The following is a 27901-nucleotide window of genomic DNA, read 5'->3' on the forward strand; positions in this document are numbered from 1 at the left end:
GTTCAATTTAGAAACAGAGAGAGGAGATTAGCATGAGCTATACAAGGAATACCTGAACACCATAACTGAGTGAGTTATCCAGTGTTTCTGCACTTGTCATACTCTACCCACAAAAGCCCTCCTCACAACCAGATCTCTGAGCATAAGCTGAGATGGTCTTCTGTGGAACCTACCAGAGATGTGAAGTCAAAATAAAGCAGTGCAATAACAGCCCTGTTCACTCAAAACACATTCACAAAGGCAGCAATGGGTAACGCACATGCTGTTCTCCTAAGAGAGGCAGAGTACTTGAAACAGCCCTCTTATACTCTGTTACTTTCACTGCCCAGTCCCACAAAACTCCACTTCTCATCTTGCCTGCACTTGGAGACAGTTTCAATAGGAGAGAATCATGTCACACTCTCAGAGCTTGGCACTCTTCTGGCCTCAAAATTACACCAACTGAAGCATGAAATTTGCGTTCCTTTTAAGCATGCTCTGAATCCACTAGGGTGCAGTGGATGGGCATGGTCACCTTCTCCCTCATTTCTCAACAAATAAAGGAAGCAATTTAGTCCTCCCTTTCTGAAAAGGTGTGCTAAACTGACAGATTTTCATGCATCCTCCTCTTTCTTTCCATCTAGCAGAAACCAAGCCCACTACCCACAGTGCATAAATCTGCCCCCACAATCCCCACTGAAGCATGCCTAAGACATGGCTATGCATGCTGCTCCTGGACCTACCCACCTGCAAGTCCAAACCCAGTTGGTGGGTCTGCTTGCCTGCACTTCCTTGGGAAGAAAGAACAATCCAGAAAAATATAATTTTTTTGCTATTCAGGATTCAAAGTAAAGCACTACTTGTAACAACAACTGTAGTCTCTAATTAAATGCATGTACTGGATAAAATTCATAGGGAAATAGATGAATATTCTGTTCCCATAGGGTCATGGTTTCCTAACAGTTGTTCAGGCTGTACACAAGTCAGGTGGGTGGCAGGAATGAATTTCATGCCCCACTCATCCACAAGATCTGCCTCAGTGAAGAGCTGCAGACACTCTACAGTCACTACTTCAACACCAATGTGAACTATGGGTCATTGGACCAAGCAGCCTTTGCTGCTGCTCTGGTAGGGCAATGAGGATTTATAAAGTGCATGTCCACATACTCAGCCTGATAACAACTGCTAGTGCTGAAATCTGCACTGTAAGGCAGTACTGATCTTTATCTTATAAAAGGAGGGGGAGAAGAAAATTAAAAAGAAGAGTATCATACATTGAAAATTCAAGTAATCCATAACCATTGCCACAGTGCTACCTCAGATTTAAGATGCAGGGCCTGCTTCACATGGGTGTACCTGGTAAGCTGTTGAGGCTCTTAAACAGTTCTGTTCACAATCAGATGTTGTTAAAGCAATGAAAGAAAAAGAAAAAAAATCTAAATCTTCATCATCTCCAGGTCATGTGACTCAACATAAACAACATGGACTTCAGGTCCCTAAGACATACATACCATTTCCTTGAATGCACTTTCTATGGCCCCAATAACCAGGCACTCGTGTGGGATCTTCTTCTCTGTGAAGAAGCGTGTTGGAGGCGTGCTGGGTGAGCCCGGGGCTCCCACACCACCGCGCAGGGAGGCCGCCCGTGTCAGTGTCCTGCTGTTGGTGGACGGGTTGTCAGGCTCCTCTCCCAAGCAGGTGGGTGGGAGGACGGCTGTGTTCCTCAGGATGTCCACAATCTCCTGCAGCTGTTCCAGGATGTGGTGCTGCAGCAGTTTGGAAGCGACCACAGCTGCCCCTGACCCAGCATGTCCATCAAACAGGGACCAGTAGTACAGGTTGATCCCATCTGTGTCCTGGAGAAGCAAGAGGGGGAGAAAGGAAAGGAAAAGAGATGGTCACTGTTATGCAGTTGTGTGCAAGGTGACTGGTGGCACAGAGGCAGCAGGTGAAATACAGATAACTTTCCCAAAGGCAAAATTCTTTCTGAAATACCCACAGTGTCAGTACAACTCTGATTGAAATAAGAGATGTTTGTTTTTGCCACACATCCCCAGCATGTTTTTTCTTTTCCTTAACCTCTTAAAAAAAAAGCCCAAGAAAAAAAATGGAATAAGAAAGGCTGAATCTTTCTTACCTTACAGCCATCATAGGTTGTAGAAGAATAGCATTTGAATATACGATAGACATACCACTATGAAAGATCAAAATTTTACTCAAGACAGCACCTGATACTTTGTGACAGACCATTTTTTTTTTGCTAGGCATGAGACAAAGGACCTCAGTTTGACATCCAGCAACAAATGTGAACTCCACTTCCACAGCTGGTAGATAAGATTCATCCATGCTGGCAGATGGGGAAACTCAGACTTTCCCTGCCTGTGCCAGCCCAGGAAACAGCACCAGCACAGAAGTCTTTGAGGATGACAGACGCAAGTGGGATCAGCAGCACTTCATCTGATCTAGCCTCTATGTCCACTGCCTGGTTCTTCACAGTCCCCTAAAAAGTTTCCTATATAGTACTGGAAATGGTGAGGTTGCTTAGACAGGGCATTAACCCAGGGCTGGAGGCAGAGTAGGTCTGAGCATTACAATCTCCAATATGACTGGAGAATACCAAGCAGCCATACTCTTGATAAGCTCAAATTTTTGTGGGGAGAGAAATTCACCTAGCAATCCTGAGGTAACCATTTAAAGCATAATGATACCTATCTTTGCATGACAGCATATTTGGCATTAGTATGGGGAAAGAGTCTTACCTGTCTTTCCTTCCCCTCTATTTAATTTAATCTTGCACCTTCTCCCAGCTATGCAGAAACAGCTGTTAGTGGGGCTGCCTTGCAAGTCAGATGTGGGTGGACTAATACAGATTTAGAAAGAAACAATTTTGCAAGGGACAGGAATATATGAGGCTATACTGTTGTAAAATACCTTGTAATAAGAAAATGTAACCGAGATCTCACCACATTCAAAGAACCTCAAAATTACATGTGCATGTTGCACTGTGGTCTAATTTAAGATGGCAGACATTATTTGTTTCATTCACCTGAACACTGCTCCCTTACACTACAGATCAGCATAAAGTCTAGGCACTACCTGAATCCCAGCACTTCATGTCCAAAGTACTGCCTATTTCAAATTTATGGACAAGGCTGTGAACTGCAGCTCCTTTTACTTTCTGCTGTTTCAGCTCCTCCACTAAGGTGCCATGATAATAAAAATCACATAAAAGTCAACACTTTTTTTTTTTTTTTTTTTTTTGTATACAGCACTGCTGATGTGGTAAAGTTCAAATATATTCTTAACCAAAGCCTCAACAGCATAGTCATCTGCACAGCAGAGAGCTCCTCCAAAGGATGAATTCATCAGTCCCTCATGCACTCTTCATCACTGAAATGATGTGATAAGGGGGTGTTTTCCTAAAGTACTGTTTCCTTACCACAGTAAGGATCACACAGGATACATCCTAGAATGGTGGAAAAAGCAACATGTGTCCACATTTCCAAACATGGTTCCTTAGCCAAACGCCCCTTCCCTCTCCCCCCACACATACCCAGCCTGGTAAATTCATTACAAAACCAGTTGTGAAACTTCCCACCTGAAGGCAGGGCTGACAGTTGTACTACCTTTCTCTGGGCTCAGAATCCCTCCAAGTTCACACAACAGCTGGCTGTAAAATTCTGTGTAAGTAATTTTTAACAGCTAAGAGGATTAGTAATTTAAAAACTTGCTTGTAAAAATAGATTGCTACTCATGTAAAAATGTATTTTGCCATCAAAAACAATTTTTCCAAAGTGAAAGTATTTCAGCTGAAAACAAATTATTTATTCAAAATGACAACACCGTGGCTCCTGGGATTTGTATATCAAACCACTTCTGCTCCCATTCTTCTCTTAAGAGTTTGTCTCCCTGGCCAAAATCCATGTTATGATGCACCATGGATAATACTTCCACAGTTTTTGTCCTGATGTCCTTTAAAGGTGCTACTCATTTGGAAATGTGTTCTCTTTTGGGGGGGAACTTCCAAGGCATTTCAACTCTGATTGAGATTAAAATATTTTATCTTCCACCAAAAAGAAGCTGATATTTTGTCATTGCTCTCCTCCTGCCCCCAAACTAGAACAGAAACCTACAATCAAGAACAAGTTTGATCCACACTCCATTTTCATGAGTTCTACAAAGCAAACCCCCAGCTACAGCTTTGCAGAATATCTGTGCTACAGCTTTTCAGAATATAAAGAAGACAGTTATTAACACAATTTATTCTTATTACTATGATCTCAGTTCTGGATATGTCTTACACTGATCAAGCCTCATGTGAGTTTGGGAATTAAAGATGAGACTGGAACACTTTAAAACTGTTGAAAATAGCCCCTGACAAAAAGGGAAAGTGAAATGTTACCATTTATTTCCCCTAAGCCAATGGGGAGCACAAATTTGGACAGAGAAGTTCACATGGACTCGAGCTGTATTCTCAGACTCTCACTGACACATGTCACCGTGGCATGGCCACATCAGCTGTGGTGGTCCACTGATCTTGTCCTTTTTTGGAGTAGTAATTCTCGAACAAAGAGGATGTTGCTACCAGTTCAGCTAAGCTCAGACATCTACACTGCATACATCCAAGATAGTTCTCTAAATTGCCCTTATATTGGGCAGACAGAAAACCCCCTGCATTTTCAGACTATGCTCATCTCATTCCAAAGTGGATTTATTTCTCCCTAGCAACAGCAGAAGCACCCTAGATAACTGTAAAGTCTGTATTCTAAGCACTCAGGGGAGATGACTACCATAATGCTGCTCTCATACAGACATTCTATGCAAGATGCTCTAGGGCCTTAACTTCAGTTGGGATCTGCAGGCATTACTGTAACCTAAATATTAGTCTTGAAAAACTTCTGTATATTCCTACAAAGCTTCATTTACTTTTGAACTAGCAAAGAGGAGAACCACAGATAACATATTAGCTGTCTAAAAAAGGAAGAAAAAATAAACTCTTTCCCCACCCTGAGAATAAAAACAGCTCCTCTATTTGGAAGAAATTAATTCCCCAAAACCACACCAATTCAATGAGAATTAAAAATATGATGCAATTAAGGCAGTGACTCAGTGAACAAACAAGGACCAGCAGCCAGGGCATGCAGATGAGACAAAATGCACAGAAAGGTCCTTGCTGTTGCTCACACAGCTGAGATGACCTCTGTAGCCACCAAGCAATTACCTGTTCTGGTGTGCACATGCATTGCTGTTTGCTCTCTTTTACATCTGGGAGCTTGAACTTCTTCCCAAAAAGAACTGACATTCTGCAAACTCAGAGAACAAGACATCTATTTTTACTAGCACTGGCAGTATTCTGCCAGAAGTAGTCTTTCAAACACCAATCTTTATTTCTTCTTTTATCTGGACAGAATCCTCAAATAAGAGTGTGGTCAGTCACCACAGTGATTTACTTCAGCTTTTCATTCAAAAGTTTCTTACCTAACAAGCAGGCTGAGTAACTACCAGAAATATGAAGAGAAAACAAATCCTTCACTGCACCAACCTTACAATTAATTTCCTAGTACAGAATGTACTAAGAAATATAATATGCTTCAGGCTCTTCAACTGCTGACCTAGCTTTCAGGAAGGTTCAGCAGTCTCCTGTGTTTTGCAATTGTAAAATATAATTAAGACATGCAAAGTTTTGGGTCAAGAAATGGATGAGAAATCATGAGAGAAATTGCATATATATACACATACATAATTTCAGCTCAATGATATGAAGGAAAAAAAAAGGGAAAAACCTTAGCAATAGCTAGAGATCATTTTGGGCCACACTTTTCAGATAAGCTAGACAGCAGTTTTACATTGCAAACCTTCAGATTGTTGTTATGGAGGTAATCCCAAACAGACAAATAAATCATGTTGCCACTAAAGATTTATTCTGGGAACTACAACCTACCCTGACTATTATTATTCCAGATATGAACTACAGTCACGAAACACTTAAGAGAGCAACTTGAGTTCTCATAAAATCTGAACTGGGCCAGCAATTGCCACCCCAATCCTCAGAGAAAAGCCTCCTCATTTTACCAATATGTTCAGCTGCCTGTGATAGGGTACAAGCCTTATGCCACACAAAACATACAACATCTCAGATTTGTGGCAAAGACTGCAGAATTAGTAATTATGTATCCTCACATTACAATGACATTAATAATGCATCACATGAAGTCCTGCAGCTTGTCACTATGACAATATCCTAGCACATGTTTTCCGCTTTGCTTATTGATGGTTTTCAGCATTCATCATAAAGGTACTCTGCAGTTAAATGCATTTAAAAATTAAAAAGATGTGCAATTTAACATTAATGTTCTTGAATAGAGACAGAAGATATAATTAACCAAGCAGCAATGGAGTGGGATGGGGGGGAAGGGGAGAGAATTAATTTAGGGTTGAATTTAAAGAATCTTTAATTTCACTGATCTGCTCATTTTATTACCCACCCTTTCAAGAAGAAAACCATGTTTATGCTACTTAATAGCCTTCCCAGAATTTGTGTGTTGGGGTTAAAGAAATGTTCACTTCTCCATTTCTGCATTTCTGGCCTACCACCTCCTCCTTTCCACCCCTGGAAGCCAATGTGGAGAGTCAAGACCATGACAGTGGCATTTAACTTGTATGGACAATTCGTGGGTCTCCAACTCCCTTATGCTGCTTTGTCAAAGCACAGGGCTGGATTGAAGGGAGTAGCATTAAACAACAATCACACAATCTCAGGTGTAGCTAATGTTTCACAAACTTCCCAAAAAACAGAAGAAAAAGATGGCATGGGCCATTCTCAAAGAGTCTGTGGGGAAAAAAAAAAAAAACTGAGGATGATGAAAAGGACTCTGTTACATAAAGTTTAAATTTCACTGCCTATTTCCCTTGTGCTCCACACTTAAATCCTTTCAATGAACTTCTTCCCTCATTCCTTCTTCCTTCAGTATTTCTGCAAGTTGCTTCACAACATAGAGACAATTTCAGATTGTGTGTTACAGTGGGATTTTTCTATGAGACATTTACACTATTTAGCCTCTGGCTTTCTTACTAAATATTTCCTGGGATGATATTCTATCACTCACTGTAGTGTCTAAAGCCAGTGTTTCTTATTCATACAAATTAAGGTGTACACTCATCACATTTAACATCAGCTTCATATACTCCTTAAAAAATATTTGCTAACAGCGCTATGTGAGGGTATTATATTTCACAGTATAAAAATACGGAAAAAAAAAATGACACAACATAGAAATGTGCTTTTTTTCTTCCCCCTTTTTAGAACCAACAAAATATGTAGCAAGGAAAAAATCCTACTAAGTGTTAGTGTAAGACTGCCCTCTAGTAGAAAACTTTCTCCAGGAATATGCTGCCTGTTTTGGGAAAATATATTACAAATTTAAATACACAAGCTGTGGTCTGATAACATGTAGAATAGGTTTTCCACAACTAAATAATGAGTGTGACAGCACCATCAGGGCCATGTAGAAAACAGAAGGAAATACGTAGATAAGAAGAGAACATAAAGAACAAATAAATAAGAAGTAGCTAGAAAACAGTACAATCCATTATATGGATCAGCTGACTACTGAATTTAAATGTTATGCTTATTTGTTGTCAAAATATGTCAGAAATAGAATCAAGAGCAGAAGATTTGAAATAAAAGTATTTCTCTCAAGAAACTTGAAAGGCAGTGGCTGTTTCTTCCAAAATCAAGATGAAAAATACAGAATCAAACTAGGAAATAGCCAAAAGGAGAAGGAAAAAATCAGAACGTTCCAGAAGATACTTCTCATAAACTATGTGTAAGTACATATCTACTGAGGAGATATTTACTGACAATCATGAAATATCAAATGGATAAAAAGAACAGGTTTTAAAAACATGCATTTATTGACCCTACCATTACACTACCATAACAGTACATCAACTGTAAAAATGGACAACATCAAGGTTAGTTAAGATGCCTTTCTAATAACTAAACTATTTTAGATCCCTATATTTTTAATGCAATGTTATCTTATTAGCTATGTTATGTTTGGAAAGAAAGTTCCATCTGAAAAAGGTGATTAGCTATGGTTTTTGCTCCTGAGAAGCTTTTGATGCTGGAAGTTAATCGGGCTTTGTGAAACAATGTTACAAAGGTTTATATGTCCCATGCAAGCCCCTAAAATATGCAAAAACAGGCAAACTCAGCACAGTTACATTTACCCACATTCCAGACACACAGGCCCCTGACCACGTATCTCACATGGTAGGTCTGGAACTTTAGTGTGGTATGAGACCAAATCTCATATCTCTACACAGCAAGATGTGTGTACCCAGGCTGGTGTGTGCACAGGGGTCTTTGCTGTGTGCCTGTGTGCATGGCACAGTGATACTCGTAGTGTCAAACAAGCAAATCCCCTGGACCAAGGACACTGGCAGCTGTCTTGTTGTGTTTTCCATACACAAACAAGTACTGTGGCTAAATGCTTGCTTCATTAAACATAATTAATGCATACAAAAGTTTCACTCCTGAAACCAAGCACCTTTCTGAACCAACAGCAGGCATGGACTTTCTAAGAAAGACTTTTAAATACACAGCTAATTAAAACAAATTCTGCTTTACTTTGCGTGACTGTGTGTAGAACTCCTAGTCCCAACAAGTTCTAGGCACAATTCTAATTCTTTATCCAGGAGTTTGCAAAAATGTACTTGAAAAAAGAAATCATGACTGCCTGAATACAATGAAGAATATCAGCACACAGGAATTGAAACATGATTTGAAGAAAGATTTTTAAAGAGGAAAGAATAGGGTAATTTGCAAACCTACAGGATCTGTCAGTTTGAAAATATTGCAGCAATATTAAAGAACTGGAGGAGTAAGAGTTTGGGAGGGACACAATACAAGAGGAATGCTTGTTTCTCAGGACCCCAATGAACCCTGCAGCCATCAGGTATATCAAGCCATGGAATTCTGGGAGAGAGACCAAAGCAGACTGCTAATCACTACCCGATTTAAAATAGAAACTCACATACCAACTGACAAAAAATAACCAAAACAACAAACCAAACAAAAACCAAAACATACAAACAAACCAAACTCCAAAACAAAACCAAAAAAACTCCAAACTACCAAAAAAGGCTACTTACAGTCCATTGAAAAACTAATTATCACTTAGGGACAACCTGTGTTCTTCAGCAGCAGGAATGCAGCATATCTACATTGTCTGACTCAAACATTCAAACAGGGCATTTAGTATTACACGGTGAAATGTTGGAATTGAACACACACTATCAATTACTGCTGGAGGCTGAGCTCATGCTTAAAGAGCAGATGAAGTAATTAGCCGGTCAGGAAACAAGAAAGATGAAAAATAGCAGACAGTTGCCAGTAGCCAAGTGTATGACATACACCACACTTCACACAAATGAGGGAAGCTACAGTCCACAAAAATCACTGAATTCCATGTGCTGGATGACGTTACCCTACCAGCAAAACCAGAAGATTATCCTGATTAAATTAGAGACGCAGTATCTTTCCAACATTGGCTGAAGATGGGGTTTAGTGGCTTTGATATAAGACACATTTTAACAGCCTATATTGTTTATATAGTTCTTTATCTGATCCGTGTTTAGGCACAGTGAAAACAGCTGCCAATGCAGAGTCCACAGAGCTCCATGTAGTGCAAATGTGCCAACACAACAGTACAGAAACTTAGAAAGAGCAGGTGGAGGTTGACCTGTGTTTTTGTGGCACCATGAGGCATCTGTGTAAATGACAGAAACAGAATGGTTCAGGATGGAAGAGACCTTAAAGATTATCTGGTTCCAACCCCTCTGTCATGTGCAGAAACACCTTCCACTGGACCAGGCTGCTCAAAGTCTCATCCAACCTGGCCAAATGTCTCTGGGCAATCTGTTTCACTGCCTCACCACTCACAGTGAAGAATTTCTGCCTAATATCTAAACTAAATCCTCTATTGGTCTGAAGTCCTTACTCCTTCTCCTGTCACTGTAGGTCCTTGTGAAAGCCTGTCTCCAATTCTCTTTAGGTACTGGATGGCCAGTCTAAGGACTCCCTGGAGGCCTTCCTTCTTCAGGCTGAACAGCCCCAACTCACAGCCTGTCTTCACAGGAAATGTGCTCCAGCCCTTTCTTCATCTTAAAATTTCTCAACATTATATTTCAGAAATGAAACAAAAAGAAAAATGCACATCTTTAAACCAAAATATCTTAGATGCAAGAAGCATTTTTCAACACAAAAAATTAAATAGTAGAGCTAAGAAAAATATAGTGAAATGTTCTGCATTTAAGCAGAGATAATCAGCAAGAGGTAACTGAAAAGATATGAACTATTCAGAAAGTACCTTTTAGTGCCATATTCTTACATCCTTTTATTTTGTATTTCTCCACTGACAAGATACAGAAGTTTGCTTACCGAATTTTCTTTCAGCTGGAGACCTTCTCCATTGGGCAGCGATGACCTCCGTTTTGTTGAGTTCTTGTTTGGTGTAGAATTACTGCCTCCAGCTTTTTTCTTGACAAAGAGGACCTCACAGCTGGCTTGATCTTCATTGTGCGTGCTCTTCCCTGCATTTATTACCCTAAGAAAAAAAACAAAACAGAAAAGAAAACAATGACCAGATTAGCAAAGCACAGAAGCCCCCGTCTGTATCTCCCAATGTGACTCGAGCTGTAAGGAACCAGAGCCCGGCAGTGTTGTAAGTACTGACTGAATTAAAATACCTGACCACCTTCCAGAGATACAAACATACACACAGGTATACTTTTTATTTCAGTACACATACACATGACACAACAAGCATTTTCCACAGAACTACGTGAATAAGAACCAATGGTGCCATGAGCATATTTCACCCCTAGCCATGCCACACTTTTTTTAAAGACACTACTTTATGGATGAAGTTGATAACACATATGCCTCCCAGTTAAAACATGAGACCCCCATTTGCTTTTCTACCTGTCAGAATCTCTGCTGTAAATAACGGATCTGCTGGCTAAGAGTGTGCATTCTGTCAAGTTCCAAGTCTTTGCACAGACAAAATACCTGTTATAAATCTACAAAGCTGTTACTGCTAAAGGCAGTCTGTTCAAACAGCATATATTAGAAATGCTGTGACAGAAATACAAGGGAAAGACTTTGTCTCTGTCAGGCAAGTCAAGCTTGCTTGTACCACAGTGATACAGTGATGCATACTAAATACATCCCTTTAGTAGTGCACAACGTAACCCCCTGCCCCTAGAATCCTACCTCAAACTATCTGTCCCAGCTGCCCAGAAAACAGAAGATTTGCACTAAGAGCTGCAGGCATGCAAAACTCAGCACTTAGTGCTCAGCACAAGCTTTTAACAGCCCAAGGTATCCTGAGACTCATACCACAGGTTCCTTCCTTTGATCAGTGACGAGGCTGAAATAAACAGCTATTCCACCAACAAGCTTTTAAAATCTTAATCAGAAGCCTCTGGTACCCAAAATGCTGTGGTTCCTATCATTGATCTCAGAACAGGCAAGCCCAAACACATTTTCCACTTCTGACATGAGAATCTCATCACAAACTGACCAATTTTGCATCAGTTGACAGTTCTGGGTTCACAAAGGGAAATCCCATGCAAGATGGGACAATATCTTGCTCCAGCCAAGCAAAGACACTGTGACTTTGATGGAAGCACATTTTCTTCCACAAACACTATCCACCCATTCGTCTTCATTGTGAGTTGGGGTCAACAAGTTGACCGATACTCAGAGACAGTATTTCCACTACTGGATAAGCACCGAGTTTCACATCAGGCACTCAATGTCTTTAGAAATAACTGCTGCCTCACCAGAAACTAAAACAGCTTAAAGGCACATCATGATCCTCATGGCAAGTTCAAGACATACCTGACTTCTTAATCCCTAATGTTTTCATTACAGTAAAACTTTACAAGATAGGAAAATACTTGTTAAAAGGTTGTTGAAATGAAAAGAAAACAAAAACCAAAGGAAGGCTTGCAGGGAACTCCAGCTTGCCTGCTCTTGCTGAAATGTCAAGTCTGTGTCAGCCTTGCTTAAAGGTAATAACATTTTTTCACTTTCAAGGAGCAGTATGATGCCGTGACATGCAAATGAGTATTCCTGCCTCTGAAAAAACAGCCTTTTTTAAAAAGAAAATGTATGCCCACTACAGTTAACTGCTTTCAGAAATGGGAAGTTTCCTTATAGTGCTAAATGCTTCACAGTGCAGTCTATCTGTAGGCACAGTACCACCATTTGTTTGCATGTCTTGTAAAGAAACACTAATTGTGGATAACATTATTTTGCAAAATACATAGAGAGCAGAGATGAAGGAGCAATTAGTTGCAAGGCACTTGTGAGCAGTTTAACCACTTACCACCTGTAGTGCTTAACATTTGGGCAATTGCAGATCAAATATTGAGATGCAGTAAGTGTCTAGTCTGAAAACTCTCATTTTCTTGACATTAGGAAAGGTAGAAGCATATATTAAAAAATGGGGTGAAAGTGTCTGGGGAGGAGGACAGAACACACAACACACATGACAAAATCATAATACCAAAGCATTTAAATCAGCTGATCAAGACCTGTTCAGTTTAAAATGCTACAAACATGATTAAAATACTGCACCAGAAGAGAAAGTGTAGTTTTATCACATCAGGAACTAATCAATATTTAGTTTAGCTGACCAGTCTCCTTACTGATGCTGCTGTTTTCAATGCCATTTTAAAAAAGAAGCAGAAAACAAGAGACCAAAGTTACTCCTTACAAACATCACTACTTTCGTTCTACTTATTGTTCCTTACAAAAGTCATTAAACTCTTGGAGTTCCCTGGTTTCTGAGCTTAGTGATGGACCTTAGGACTTGTATGGTGGAAGATGTTCTGATATTTAATAACATGTCAAGTTATGCACAATATTATCATTTTTTAAGGCTCTTATAAAGAAAATTTTTCTATGCATTGAATACATTAGAAAGACTATGAGAACACAGTGACCCAAGAGACTGGCTTGACAATCAGCTATTACAAAACACCTGGAGATGAAACTGTGTACCAAGCACCTTGCTAGAGAAAGATATAATCAAAAGGAACCTGGCAAGACTGAACACTGAACAGACATGGGAGTTGGAGTGTCAGTGTAAAGGAGTATTATTTATTTGAGGAGGGAGGAATGCGCTCTGAACAACACATTTAATTCAAGAAATCAAATATATTTCCCAGAATTCCAGTTTTTCTTTCTTCATCAGAAGATTAAGTGTATTGTATTCCTTGGGAATGCCTGAATTTATCATAACGTCAAAATGGTGTTTATGGATCCTCCCAGGTAATACAGTGTCTAGACACCAAAAGCTGCTCCTCTCCTGACACAGGCACTCTTCTACTCTCATATCCCACCTCACAGGCAAATCCTGGAAAACTGCTGCAGTGAAACCCCATGATTTTTAATTTCAAATCTTGAGCTTTGTGTTGGTGCCTGATGCCAAGCACAGAAGCTGGTAACAACTACTCAAACTTCAGACAGCTTTACTCAGCTTCAAACAGCTCTGTCTTTGCTGACTTTTGAAATCCTTTTCTTTCTGCAGTTTCCTAAATCTCTACAGGCGATTTTTTCAACCAGCTTTCCGATGTTGATTTCACTGTTGTCTTTTCTCCTTGCTCTCCCACACTGCAACTTATCAGAACAAAAATCACAGCTAAGCTGCTTATACAAATAACATAGCAGAGCTAACAAGATATTCATATCACCAAAAGGTAACTCTTAATTGGACCTCTGTAATTTTTTATGGAAAATCTGCCCCTCCTTCCACTGATGAAGTACCTCAGCTTCCAAAGATTGCCCCCGTGTATTTTTTTCTGTCTAACTCAAAAGCTAAGTTTTCCACCAGTAAAGTAAACAAAATTAGATGAAACAGATCCACTATTTTCAATTCCATTTTATCATTAATATTAATAATAATGCAGAGAAAAAGTAGTTAAAAATTAATTAAGAGTGAGGCCTACATAATTCTCTAGCTGACTTACACACATGTTTTCAAGTAAATTCCTCTTTTTGTTCTCTCTCCAAATTTCTCAAGACACTGATTAGACCTATTAATGACCAACTCCTTTCCATCTTTCCCTCCTCTCCCCTAATACCCATGTATCTCCTATTCAATCTTTTGCAACCTTCAACCCAAACAATGTATCCAGATCAGAAGCCCCTCCTTTTCCAGAATTCCCTGTCTGTACTGTGTCAAACACGTTTCTCAGTAATAAATAAATAATCCTAAAGTTCAGTTTGAGGTACAGTGGTATTAGTAAAAGCCATCCTGCTTTCCAAACAGGAGCTTTCTGAAGCCTGCACAGTCAGGTGGTGGGTTTTGGTTGCAGTTGAAGTACCTGCATCAAATCTTGATGGACACTTAAGTGTTTCACGAGTCTTTATCATAAACATGTCCTCAGCTAAAAGCAAATCCACCAGACAGGGGCCAGCTAGTTTGTTTGGCTCACAATTAAGATCCTCTTGGTATCTCAGGAGACCCCAAAGTCCATCTGACTAGATGGAAATGTAGGTCACACTGAGCTTCTATTCTTCTCTCAACAAGCAGAGCTCAAAGTTCTGTGCCATGATCACTGCAAAATCTGAAATTTATTTTAAGATATCTAAAACAGGCCTTGACAGTGTCAAAAAATCCCCCCAAAACAACCCAAACCACAAGCAAACACAAACCAAAAATAAAGCAAACACAAACCAAAAACAAACCTTCAGTCTTAAGAATGCCTTTCTATTCATCCCTCTATTTTTGGGTTTTTTTTTTGCATCAATACCAGTATATACTCTTTGGATGTTTCATTCCTTTCTATACTATGCCCTTTGATATTACATTAAATTGTGATCAGCCAAAATTCCAAGCTGTGCTATAGCTATAAGGTTTTACCCACCAAAAAAAATCTCTAATGCATTTGCCTTGCCCACTTGGAACAAAATACAGCCCACAACAGAAGCTTCAAACAGTCTATGAGCTTCATAAAGGAATATTGCTTGTAACATGCCCTGAAAGATGTTTTTATTTGGGGAACCTGTGCTCATTTGCTCCACAAATATCAATCCCAAAAAAAGGCAAAAGCTTCTAAGGGTTAGAGAGAAAAAAAGAGCTAGAAATAAAAGGATATATCCATAGGCAGCTTGTTGTACACTTCAATTTTCAATTCTACCTTCCACTGGGGTTTTACACTAGCAATGGACACCTGTATTTGTTTTGACTCTGAATTAATCAATTCAGCAGGAAGCACAAAACCCTTCTCTCTCCCCCTTGCAGGAGCCACAACCAGTCTCTCCTCTTTCCAGCTATGGCACACACACACACACCACTCCACAACTGCATGACACCAGCTTGTAGCCAGCCCAATCAAAAACACAGAAGTAAACCAGGTTAATTAATACTATACATTCAGACAACAGACAATACATTTCTAACAGTTTTGTGTTATAATTTTAACAGATTTAGAGCGATGGTTAAAGATACCATAAAAAAACGACTTTCACAAAAGTGTTGCTGGCTTTACTTGCCCCTCCCACCTTTTTTTTTTTCCTTAATGGATAAGAATGTGAGTGGATGCTACTGCTTTTTTCTGTGACATCTCACTTACAAGTCTTAGATTTCCAGGTAGGTGTCTGTTTCCTCCCTTTCACCCACATGAGATTTATTTCGAAATAGATTTCCTTCTAGCTGCTCACCTTCTCCCTGAGATGAAAGGCAGCATTTCAAGCAGCCTAAGCAGTTCCATTCATTCATTACTGTATCAGTCACATTGTGCACATCAAAACCAAAGCACTCACTAGTATAGTCCACTGCAGGCAGAGACTGAAGGCAGACACAAATCAGTTGTCTAAATCATTGGGGCAAAACAAAATTTTCATTTTATTAACCAAGGAGGAAGTGAATATTTAGCCATGAAATCTTGCAATGATGTGCTGTGAAAATCCTGTTTCTCTTACGAGCAATTACACAGGTATACCAGGCCAAGTTCACTTTGAGGCCCAGCTAGAAGCTATGGCACCCATCAAACTCACAAGATCTAAATATGGGATTAAAATAGGCAAAGTCTAAAAGTAGAATAGCATTTGTGTTGGAAATTTACCACAAATTCAGTGTAGATGATCATAACCTGGTAACACAGCTTGTCTTTGGGCTGAAGTCAATGACATCTTGGAAGGGAAGTCCACTCTGACGTTATTTATATGGACTTCCCAAAATGCTACAAACCAGCACACCTTAGTATTTAAAGGGTACCTTTAAATACTAAGTGACTACAAGGAACAAAACAGCTGTAGGTCACTGCAGGAATGCACAAGCTCTATGACCACCACACAGGGAGATAATTAGCATGCAGGTATTGCAGAAGAAAACCAAGGGACAGTGAGCCCCAAGCAGATGCTGAACCAGACCAGTGGGATACAAGGCGGTTAAGCATGATCTCACTTCAGAGCTGAGCAGTCCCAGCCACAGCTGGCAATATTACTTGCCAAATTCTTCTTCCTCACTCCTTCTATACTAGCTATCAGAATAGGGTAAGACAAGGTTGCAAAACCAAAGATTAATTTGACACTGTAAAAGAACCACCACTTGCTTCCCATAAAAAACAGTGAAATTTAAAAGAATGCCAGGGCAGACTGCTCATCATCCATATTTAAAGCAGCTTTGCCTAGCTGTTGAACACTTGCTGAAATATAAGCAAGAGACGCAGAAGACAATGAAAATAAACAACTTTGTCTTGACCAGTGTCCTAGTCCAGTTTCCACTAATGCACTTGGACATTTTTCTTCTTCTCTCCAACAGTTAAATTCTCAAATCCTGATAATCTGGGGAAAATGGGCCTGCATTTATTTCCATGATATTCAGGAGGAAGTTGCCTTGAAAGTTCTAAAAGTTATGCTTCTTTATATGAATTGGGCATATTCAATCGGGTGAAGTAAGCCTCCAGATAAATATATTTGCACAAAAATTCTAAGATTTTAATGCATTATTAGATTTTTCTAGATTTTTGTTGCTGCTAAAGTTTACCTTATGTTATTATGTTATAGCATTATGTTACCTCATTATGTTATTATGTTATAACATTATTATGCTGTTGATAATACTTACCAGCTTTGGCTGGTGTGAAAAGTTTTCAGCTTCAAATTGAAGCAGAAATCATTAAAAAACCCTAAATAGTAGTGAAAAGAAATGGACCCTTTCTACAGGAATATCCTTTATCATGTCTCATTAGCCATGTGTGAAAAGTACCTGTGACTTTGCACATTAGGACTGACAGCTCTTGAAATTGAGGCATCTGGCTCAAGCTAAAGAAACCACACTACAACAGTAACTTACTTTGCTCACAGCCATTTTATCACATGTGATTTCACTGTCACAGCTTTTAGGGGTGATCCTGAAAGTTCACTGACGAACAATACTTCGTTTTTGACTGCACACCAAGAAACACATCATTGGATACTGGTTATGAGCTGCTTTTAGATGAGAAACATCTTTGCATTTATCCTAGAGCTCACATTCAAGATGGAAACCAAAGTTCAGCCATTCCTTTCCTGCTAATGCAAAGGAAAAGCAGCCACTTCCATGTCAGTTCCTATGAGCTGTACACCACCTTTTGCATGTGAGGTGGATAAAGTCTTGATCATGACATTCCCCATAAGGGCAGCACCATAGCTGAGACACAGTCTGATAGAATGGCTGCATAGGAGGTTCAGCTGTCCCCACAGAGTTATGTGACAAATACAGAAATAATTCTAGTTAAAATGATGAAAAGGTAAGGAAAAGTAACTTGCTCCTAACTGCTACAGCAAGGGGCATCTGTGTTTCAAAAATATTCACTCTGTCTACAAGCTCAGCACTACTCTTACTACTACACCAAACCCCAACCAAAAGCTCAGTTTGAATTGACCTCAGTTTTGTTTTTTTAGATTTTTAAATGAATGTATGCACATGCATGAAGAAAACAAATTACTACTTCCCCCCTCCTCCCCAGTTTCCTTCCCAAAGTTCTACTTTTAAAAGCACATCTAAAATAAACACTCTCTTCCTTACAGAAATGCCAATTATATGCAAATAAAAGTTCTCCTTATGCTTACAGTGAAGCAAATTATGTGCTTAAAGTAATGCTGTAAATCCCACATCTATAGACTGATGCTATAGACCACAGTCTCAGCTTCAGGGTTAAGAGAAATCAAGATAAATGGCTTATGCAAAACTGGTTCAAGCTTTTAAAAAAATATTATCTCCCATATTTAGCATGTGTGAAAGTTAACCCCAAGAGATGAGCAATGACAGTACTAATCCCTTTTATACAGCTGTCAACTGAATTTAGCACCAAGATAATCGCTACAAGTATGACAGAGAAGATACACATTTCCACAGATATACACTAATGCCTTTTTCACAATATCCCTCTACTGCAGCAGGTACTTGAAGCCCCCACAACCTGAAAGAAAACAATCTGCTAATTTATTCTTAAAAGTCATTATAGAAATTTATATGTATGGAAGCACACATATGCAAGACAAGGGGGAGGAAAAAAAAAGAGAGAAAACATTATGTATAGCTTTATTATCACAACTAATAAATTAATTCAGAGTCACTTATATGCTGGTAATTTTAAATAATTAAAATAAAAAATACACCCTTCTGCTGGAGTTTTACATCCATCACTTTTCCTCTGGGAGAACATTAGCTAGCAGATGTGCAAGAAGGGGCCATGTGCAAAAAACCACTCCAATGACTCTTTGCCATAGAAATGTGCCTGCAAACCCAATCTTTTACTTCTGTTACTAAAATTGCATTCCTAGATCTCATCTTTAAAGCTGTTAAAATAGAAGCTAAATGCAAACCAATGAAATGTCAGCAATCCTGAGCCTAGAATAAAAGATTACAGAAAAATGGCAGCTCCCTTAATCTTTATAGACCATGATTCATCAAAACATTTGTAGTGAACATTCATTTATTCCTCTTGCGGCTAACAATCAATTCCAAAATTAGCTTTCATAAATTTAAAATATAAAAAGTTGCAGTAATTAAAGCAAAACAAGATTAAGAAAATTTTGCAGTACTTTAACATTTATTTTACATACACATACATACAAACACCTCTAAAGAAAAACCTGTGGTGATTCTCATGAAAGTTATACAAAACTCAGTTAAATATTATGTCATTGAAAACACTTATTTTTCATGTAATATAGGTCAAAGTGCTTAATATCTTTGCCCAGTTGTTCAGCCATCACAGATGAAAATTTCCAGGTGCAATCTTAATTTAGAGTGAAAGTCAACATAGAAACCCTGTTAAAATCAGTGTCAGTAAAAGAAAAATGACAACCAAATGCAGGATTTCTACCCAAGAGCAAACAAATAGCAGTGAGCAAATGAGCATCAAGCTCTGTGGAAGTGCCGGTGACAAGGGTGTCCTTTCCAGCCCACCTGCTACCTTTATCCAGAGGGAAGGTACTGAAGTTCTGGGGTTTGCACAACACTCTTAGTTGGTATGGTATGCCACAAGCTCAGGGTGAATTTTCCCCAAAGGCTCCTTCTGTCCTTGCAGGAGGTGGGATGAAGAGACGTGTTCCCACCCAGGAACAGAGAAGGCTTAACAAGGTTAAGTTTTGGAAGGTGCAAAATCAGAGAATCACAGAACAGCTGAGCTTGGAAGTTCCCTAGAACAGGTTGTCCAGGACCTTGTCCATATGGGAGTGCAGAGGGAGCAAACACAAAGCAAGAGGCCTGTCTTCCCTGATATGTGCACAGGAATTAACCCCGAGCAGGAACAGCTTGCTGACACCCTGTGAAGTCTGAAAGGTCACACTTCTCCAGCACTACCATTTCTTCTACTTGTGCTGTGCAATCTGCCTCCACTACAAAACTTATCCTTTCCAAAGTCATTAGCACAAACACCTAAAAAGCCTCAATCCAAGTTTTCACTTGTACATGCAACAGGCACACTGGAAAGCCTACAGATTTGGCAAATATGTAGCCCAAACACAGTAAACAGGGCCAACATGGAATATTTTAGAAAGCTCTATAACTAAGGAGAATCACTTGTGCCCAAAGAGACCTAGAGGAGATGGCATAGCCTGGCACCAACTTAGGCAGCCCTGACGGGGTAGATCTTGCACAGTGTGACCAAAGGTACATGCAGTTCCAGAAAGGTCTCAACAAGAACAAAGTCAACACCAGAACCAATTAACTACTGCAACTTCCATGTAAACTTCTCCATGCCTCTCAGACAAATGGGAAATCTGTAAAAATATGTATCAAGAAATAATAAAGTATTAGTGTCGCTGCATCCTGTACACCAAGGAACAACTCGTTTTCAGAAATTAGAAACTGCACACATGTGAAATATGCACAAAAGTGAAGAGTGAAACTGGAAGTTTGAATTTATACACCCCTAGACAAGATTCCAAATAAATATTAAACAATATGTTCAGACTGAAAAGAAAACCCACAGAATTCCACAACTGAATAACCTGCAAAATTAGCAAGGGAAACCTTCTCTAGCAAAGGGTGAAAGGCAAACTTCAAGTATCCCCTCTCTTGGCTTTCCCAATATAAGCAATCTCCACCTTCATATGCCAGTGTGCTACTCCACAGGGACACCTGTGTAACTAATTGATTTTTTTCTTAAAAATAAAAATAAATATATTTCCACAACAAGACTTTAGAGAAAACATGAAGGTAGGAATAGCAGATAATAGGAAGAAGTCCCATCTAACATTTCTGAAAAAGAAACCTATGAAGCTATGAATCTTAGGAGCCTCGGAAGCGAGTAATGAGAAGAGATGGTGCACCCCATTTCAGCAGTATGTAGCTGTGAACATCAAATACTGATACATCTCTTCTCTGGGAAAATCCATGCAAGTTTGTTGTTGGTTTCAAGAAGATGAACCCAGTGCACCTCCACCTTCACATTGGCTCTGCATCAAAAAGCCAAGTACTTTTAATCTTCTTATGTGTCTACATGTGTCTAGTCACCCACATGCGACTGTTGTGACAAGTGTGGTCCCCAGAGGTGAGATCTAGTCAGATGTCTATGGTGCAGACAGCTAAGTCTGCTTATTAAGTCTGGGTGATTAGCTAAAGAGAAAGAAGACATCTGGGGGCATGATTCATCTGACCTATTTTAGTTGTTTACATAGCATGAAACACGTCTACCTCTTCGTGGGTGACAAAGCTGAGCCTAGACACTGACACAGCAGGTTGGTAGCATGTGGTCAGATGATTCCCACTTACATGCCTGAGCTTATGAGGGTGGAGGGAGCAAAATAAACATACAAACAAAAAACCCCAAACAGAAAACCAAGTAACTCCCCCACAAAACCATAAAAAGGCCATCAACATCTCTTTCAGTAAGTTTTTTGCTATTTGAAATGCATTTTCCTCAAAATGCATCTTTTATATGTATGTCCTTTGGTATGACTAATAATGCCACCCAAGGCAGAGAATTAGGGTTTAAAGCAAAACAGAAGAAACAGAAATAAATGCAGCAACAATTATTCTTAAAATAAAGGCCAGGGACATATTGGCATTATGTGAGTTTAGCATGGTGTAACTATTTAAATGCATCTGAAACAGCTGGTAGGATTTTCAGACTCAAAAGGAGATAATTGTCAATCTTATTCACAGCAATTAAATCTGTATAGGCTAAAATAGGATCTATTGTTCCCCACAAGTACTGGGACTGGAGCCAGAAGTAACTTCAGTGTAGCAGAAAGTTGGCAGCTCGGAAAGGGGCTGATTCCCTAAAAAAAAAAAGCCCAACCCACCACCGCTCAGAGACCTTTTCATTAAAAGAATTTCTCCTCTTCTGAAGGAGGGAGATGTCAGAAATTAATACTGAAACAGACATCAACATACTTATCTCAGTCCATACTGCACACACAGAAATGTATCCACCAATTTCTTCTGGTGACTGAAAAGAACAAAGCTAGAGATTATTATTGCTATATTTAGACATTAAACCTACCTACATACCTACTGCACTACCTACATACCTTTGGAGTCATTGAGCAAAGGATACTTAGATAGGCACAGAAAGCTGGATAGCTCTTATTAGTCGCCAACACTACCAATAGAGAAACAATCATTAATCTGCTCTCAATTCAAAATTATCAACAAGTGGCAATAAAGGATTTGCAAATCATTTGCCAAGGACAAAACACCTCCAGGAGCATTAAGTGATGGCTGTTAAACTGCCACCAAAAAAACAAACCAAAAAAAAAAAAAAAAAAAAAAAAGGGGGGGGGAAGCCACAAAGCACAAAGAGCTGGTGCATGATCTTCAAAGGAGTGCACACACTGTCCCACACTTTTAACTGACATCAATATAATTTTCCTTTCCTTTACCCATCAACCAGCTCAGAATACCAGTCTTTTCTTATCAAAGTGTGTGTTTCAAGGGTAGGGATAATTCTTCAATTGAGAAAAAGGAGATTCTTTACTCCACGGAGTCAAATAGTCAACAAAATACAATCACACCACCTACTGTACAAAATTAGTATTTCCTGAACCAGTTAAAGCACCATACTTCCTTTATGCTTTGGAGACATGCATACACACATATATCTATATATATATCTCCCATATGTATATTTTAAACAGGGATAAACTTATTTGATTAGGACACATTTTATTTACTATGCAAAGATTAAGAAATACAATCTCAGAATGTTGAAATAAAATGCCCCACAGAATACAGAAGTAATCAGCACAGCAATTAGAAAAGGAAGATTTGAAACACAGAGGAGTCTTCTACTAGGAAGAGAAAAGAAATAAATAAAAACAAGCAAAAAAATTCTAATTCTTCTGAAATGTTGACTGTATCAGTAAGCACAAAAATCAGTCTTACAGAGAAGTGATTTGGAGTAATGTGTTTCTGAACAGAAGAAATAGGTTCCTCCAAAGAATGGAGAGTGGTTGTAGCAGGGACAAAGGTGTCTCCTGACACATTGCCTGCTGTTACACACCTCTCTCCATTAACATATAAATTAAAAATTATGTGGCCTCACAGGAAGGAACAAGAGAAAGAAGGGCACCAGAGTGAAGGCACACTGACTGACCTCCTGCAGAACAGCATGACACACTCAGGGGTGAGCAAGTTGCTCATTCAGGTCTGCAAAGAAACCAGCCTGCAGCACACAACAGCAGCAACTACGTTTTCTGCTCCCCTACCCACTGAGGGATGGTGGTGCCAACAGGAAAGAAAGATGCCAGCCTGCCAATCTGACAGCCTGTCATCCTTATGATCTGGTCCCATTCATAAAGTGGAACAAAACAAAAATTATTTTCTGAAGCATCTTCAGAACAGCCTTAGCACAGCTGTTCTGTGCCTGATGTGTCAGAACTCCAAGGTAGCATTTTAGAGTAGACAGCAGGCAGCAAGCAGAGCTATTTACATACTTTACTGAACATTTTTTAAAGGAATGTTACCCTCCTGCTGTAGTACTGGGACCAGACACCTCTAAGTAAATACCAAAAGAATGGTCCATTTTCCTGCTTCATGGTCTTCTTGTGTATGTGGTGGCTGCTCCAGTCTCAGTTAATCACATTTTATCACTTGAGCTTAGATAAATAAGTCTGTGTGTGTGATTCCTTCCCTTCTTGAGAAAGTTATTCTGGCTGGAACTTCTTTTCCTTTTTATGTAGGGAAGAGGCTTTTCCAGGAGGCGGATGCTGAAGGAAAATTGCATCTCTCTTTTTTGTTGTTTTGCAGGCAGTATTTCTGCTTAAGAAGGCATGTTTTTCTTCAATTACAGCAAAAAATAAATTACTAAAATTGCTTAATCCTCTTACTTCCACATGCATGAAACCTCGCCCAGTCTTCTGGATTTACTGGAAGTTTTAAGACCATAACTAGCCATTGAATATAAAATTCATTTCTGCCATGAAGACATCAATAGGAGGCCAGAGGATTAAGCAGTAAGTATGCCATCTTTCCCATTTATATATGCATACAAAAACTTCACTGCACTCTGTTTTCTTACCTCTATGACAACAGTACTTCCCCACCCCTGATTTATCTCCTGCCTACCAGCACAAACTTAACTACATGGAAAGGGAAAAAAAAATCTAAATGCCTAATTATGATGGTTTTGATGGGGAAAGAGACCATTTTGGGGCTATGATTTGGGTTTGTGCTGAATAGAGTAATGATTATGGAGGGATTTTGTTGTTGTTGTTATTGCAGAGAGGTGTTTATATAGAGCCAATGCCTTTTCTGCTTTTTATACTGTCATGCTGGGGAAGACACTTGGGGTGCCTGGGGGATTGGGAGGAGACACAGCCAGTACAGGTGACCCAAACTGGCCAAAGGGATGTTCCAGACCATGTGACATCGTGCTCAGTATATAAATTGAGGGAAAGAAGGTGGGGGATGTCTGATGTTATTTGCCTTCCCCAGTAGCCATTACAGGTGATGGGGCCCTGCTCTCCTGGAGATGGCTTAACATGTGCCTGCCCATGGGAAACAGTCCTTTAATTTCTTGATTTGCTTTGCTTGCATGTGCAGCTCTTGCTGTCCTTGTTAAACTGACTTTATCTCAGCCTATGGGTTTTCTCACTTTTACTCCTCTAATTTTATAGCTGGTAGTTCGCATCACTGTAATACCTTCTTTTTTTTTGCTGTTTCCTTCATCAGCCAACAGATAATGGTACAGTGTGCTGTGAAGTATACACCAACTAATATTTTCTTAGGATATGGTATGTTTTGAACACAACCTAAACATTCAGTAGAATTTTTTTTTCTCCAGCTATGAAACTTTGTTCCCAATTCAATAGAATTTTTTTCTCTAGCTATGAAACTTTGTGCCTAATTATATTTTGAATGGCATCAATAATTAGTGCAAAGAGTGCTACAATTATTGTATCCACTATACTTCTGTGCCTCCAGCATTTTTATCTGCCTATGACTCCACAGTGGCCTTCAACTGGGCTTTAAATATCACAATAAAAAAAAAAAACCTGAACAAAAGCACTGTTATATTTAGTCTTTAATAGTACACAGACTTTCCAAATTGTCTTGAGTAAGGTAAGACTGATAATTTTTACTACATATTAACAAAGAAATACATTGTTTGGATGTGGGAACAATATTCCCCAAACTGTTTAAATAATCTCAGGCTTTTTTTCTTTACAAAGTGTCTTCAAAACACTAAGAGGGTTATCTTCTGTAAGAAAGGCGACATCGCTGCATTAGGAGCCCAAGAAAGCAGGGAGAGAAGGGGACAGTGCTCAGCTTCTTTGCTCTAAGAATATTCCCTGCAGCACCACTACTCCATAGGCACTTATAAGACTCAAGGGATACAGTCAAACTAACGTTCATTTTGTGGGCCTGTTTTGCACATAATTTAGGTGCATGCCATCAGGTGAACACTTCTCGACCCCATCTGTATTAGGTCTCCTAAAACACACTGCAACTCTACTAAGCTTATCTATCTGAATAATTGCCCTTTCAAAAACAAGAAGACCACCTTTGCTTTCAAAATATTTGATAATGCCTGTTTAATCAGACAAAGAACTATCTATGTGAGCACAGAGACTATCCATCTTGACAAGAGGTGGGCATGCTCTTAAGCACTATCACTTTGGTCAGAAGTTAATGGAAACAAACGAGCTCAGAGATATGAACAGAGATTGAGACATCTCTGTGTTGTGCTTATTCCTCACCCTTCAGGCATTCTGATACTTATAGCTCTTTGTAGCTTCAAAAAAAAGCAAGTCAAAAATGCACAGAAGCCTGAAACAGCCTAATGGAACAAACAGCTTTTTTTTCCAGCTTTAGCAGATTACAATAATAATGAAGTTTCCAAGCCTTTGGGAACTGAATAAAAATAATAAAATTCCACAAACTAGCATGTGCAATTCTGTAAATGAGCAGATGCATAGAATACCATGTAAACAAAAACAGAAATGAAATGTTTCCCTTCACCTGTTGTAGCTTATTTGTATCTACCTCCCAGCCATGCAGCCCTATAGCCTACAATATATTCCTGGTGTGCTGATGAGAGCAGGATGCAGTGAAACAGGCAGAACTGCTGCTCATTAGAATATGCTAATTTATTCCTGATTTCAAAATGTATTTCATCTACCTCTCACATACAAAATCAGAGTGCAGCTTTGTTTATATTTGCTGCTAAGAGAAGGTGGTGAACACCTGAGGACATAGCCAGCAAGCACAGACAACTCCAAGACTATTTGTCACAGTGTGAGGCTCCTGTAGGAGCTCACCTTGCATCTTGGGGTCAGTCCCCCACCAGCTTTGTTCCTGCACCTCAGATGAGCTTGACTGATGACATACATCTACAGGGATTCCCACTGGGAAGCAACACTTCAGTGGGAACATGCACAGCAACAAAATCTTCCCAGTCAGATAAAATGCAGCACAGCTTACGCAAACCCATTTTGCTGAGGTAAAATCACCCTCTAAATAGAGCTTTCTGACATAATCCTAGCACAATAAAGAGGACAAACAGCATGAGGAACACTAGTTTGGGGAGAGAAAAAAAAGTGACAGATCTGATAACACATTACATGTAAGGAAAGAAAGTTGCATTATTTTTTTCCCCTACATGTTCTACAGTTGTCTTGAAGTGAAAACTAAGTTATATAGACTGGAGCCATCTATTAGCACCCCAGCAATTAATAGTAATAGTCCTTCAAGTGTTTAATCACAGTTTTTGATTTAAAAGTACATCTCTAAATCTGAATTTTTTATTTGACAACAGGTATGCCTCCATTACTTCTCAAATACATATTATTAATCAAAATGTAATTCCTTTTTTCACATCTCTCAGATGAGACAGAACTGTAAAAAACTCATTCTTTTCAAACTAAGAAACAGCCATGTTCATCTACACAAAGGTTGCACAGACCAGGTCAAGAAACAGAAAAGTATGCCCTTATTCTAAATCCAAGCACCCCACCTCTCCTCCCTTCTGACCTCATACAAAGCTAGCAAGGCTGCTTTATAGCCCGTGGAGTTTCCTTCACCTGCTCACACCTGCAGACAGGCAGTTTAGCAAACATACTCCTCCATACAGATGGCTCTTCTGAGCTGGACACCACTGGCTGCTCCTACTCCCAGTGACATTGCTCAGCCAGTGACACGGTGCTGATACTCAGTCAACAGCATTTTCCCAAATACCAAACACATGGTTTGCTACTTTCAAGACCAGGAAAACCAGTTCCACAACTCAGCATTAAAGGATGATTCTGCAGCTGAAACTGCTGAGAACTGTGGGTTAAACTTTCAGTAGTCTCAAAAGCAGCAAAGAAGGGGACATGGGATACTTAGGCCTACATTTGAAGTATTTTTCCTACAAGTAACCAAGAAAAATAATTTTTGTTTCTTCATATAATTACTTAGCCACCTTCAAGTTTCCTTGCTCCCAACTCTAACTAAAACTATTTACAAGTTCAACATTAACAGCCAGTTCAAACAATCCCATTTTATAGGGACAGTGCAGCACCTCAGAAAAGATCACCCCTAGGCAAAGGACTGACAGAATCAACACCTGCCCTCCCAAGCGACCCTAGGGCCCAGCTGGACTTATGTCTGCAAGAAACTTAAAGACTTTCCTTGCCTGGAAAAGCAACTGCTTTTCCTGCCTACATTTCCACATCCCTAAGATGTTAACTAAGTTAACTGTTCTCCCATCTCTCCAAACAGAGTTTGTACTCTGCACCCCAGGAATGACACATGGCTGATTTTATGCAGTGCTTCTTCTCACCCCCCTCACTTTCTTCACTTCTGACTATTAGCTCTAGTAGGTAAGCCAAGGGAAGAAAGGTTTCAGTAAACTTTTTCATTATCCAGCTCTATCTGCATACTCTGGACAGATTTGAATGCAGTAGAAGCCAATATTAGCACTATTT

The 27901-nt window shown here is 39.4% G+C and overlaps 1 protein-coding gene across 2 annotated transcripts in view; it reads right to left on the minus strand.

The window, feature by feature from the left end:
* PPM1H (protein phosphatase, Mg2+/Mn2+ dependent 1H) overlaps positions 1 to 27901 on the minus strand; it is a 130719-nt gene that overhangs the window by 62208 nt on the left and 40610 nt on the right. For both annotated transcript variants that reach the window (XM_021547410.3, XM_085569351.1), the window contains exons 2-3: positions 10424 to 10589; positions 1491 to 1835 (exon numbers count right to left, since the gene is read on the minus strand). In XM_021547410.3, coding sequence (XP_021403085.3) covers positions 1491 to 1835; positions 10424 to 10589 — 511 coding nt within the window. The remainder of the gene's footprint in view (positions 1 to 1490; positions 1836 to 10423; positions 10590 to 27901) is intronic.

Source organism: Lonchura striata, chromosome 1A (assembly GCF_050655825.1).
Source record: "Lonchura striata isolate lonStrDom1 chromosome 1A, ASM5065582v1, whole genome shotgun sequence".
NCBI classification, from domain to species: Eukaryota; Metazoa; Chordata; class Aves; order Passeriformes; family Estrildidae; genus Lonchura; species Lonchura striata.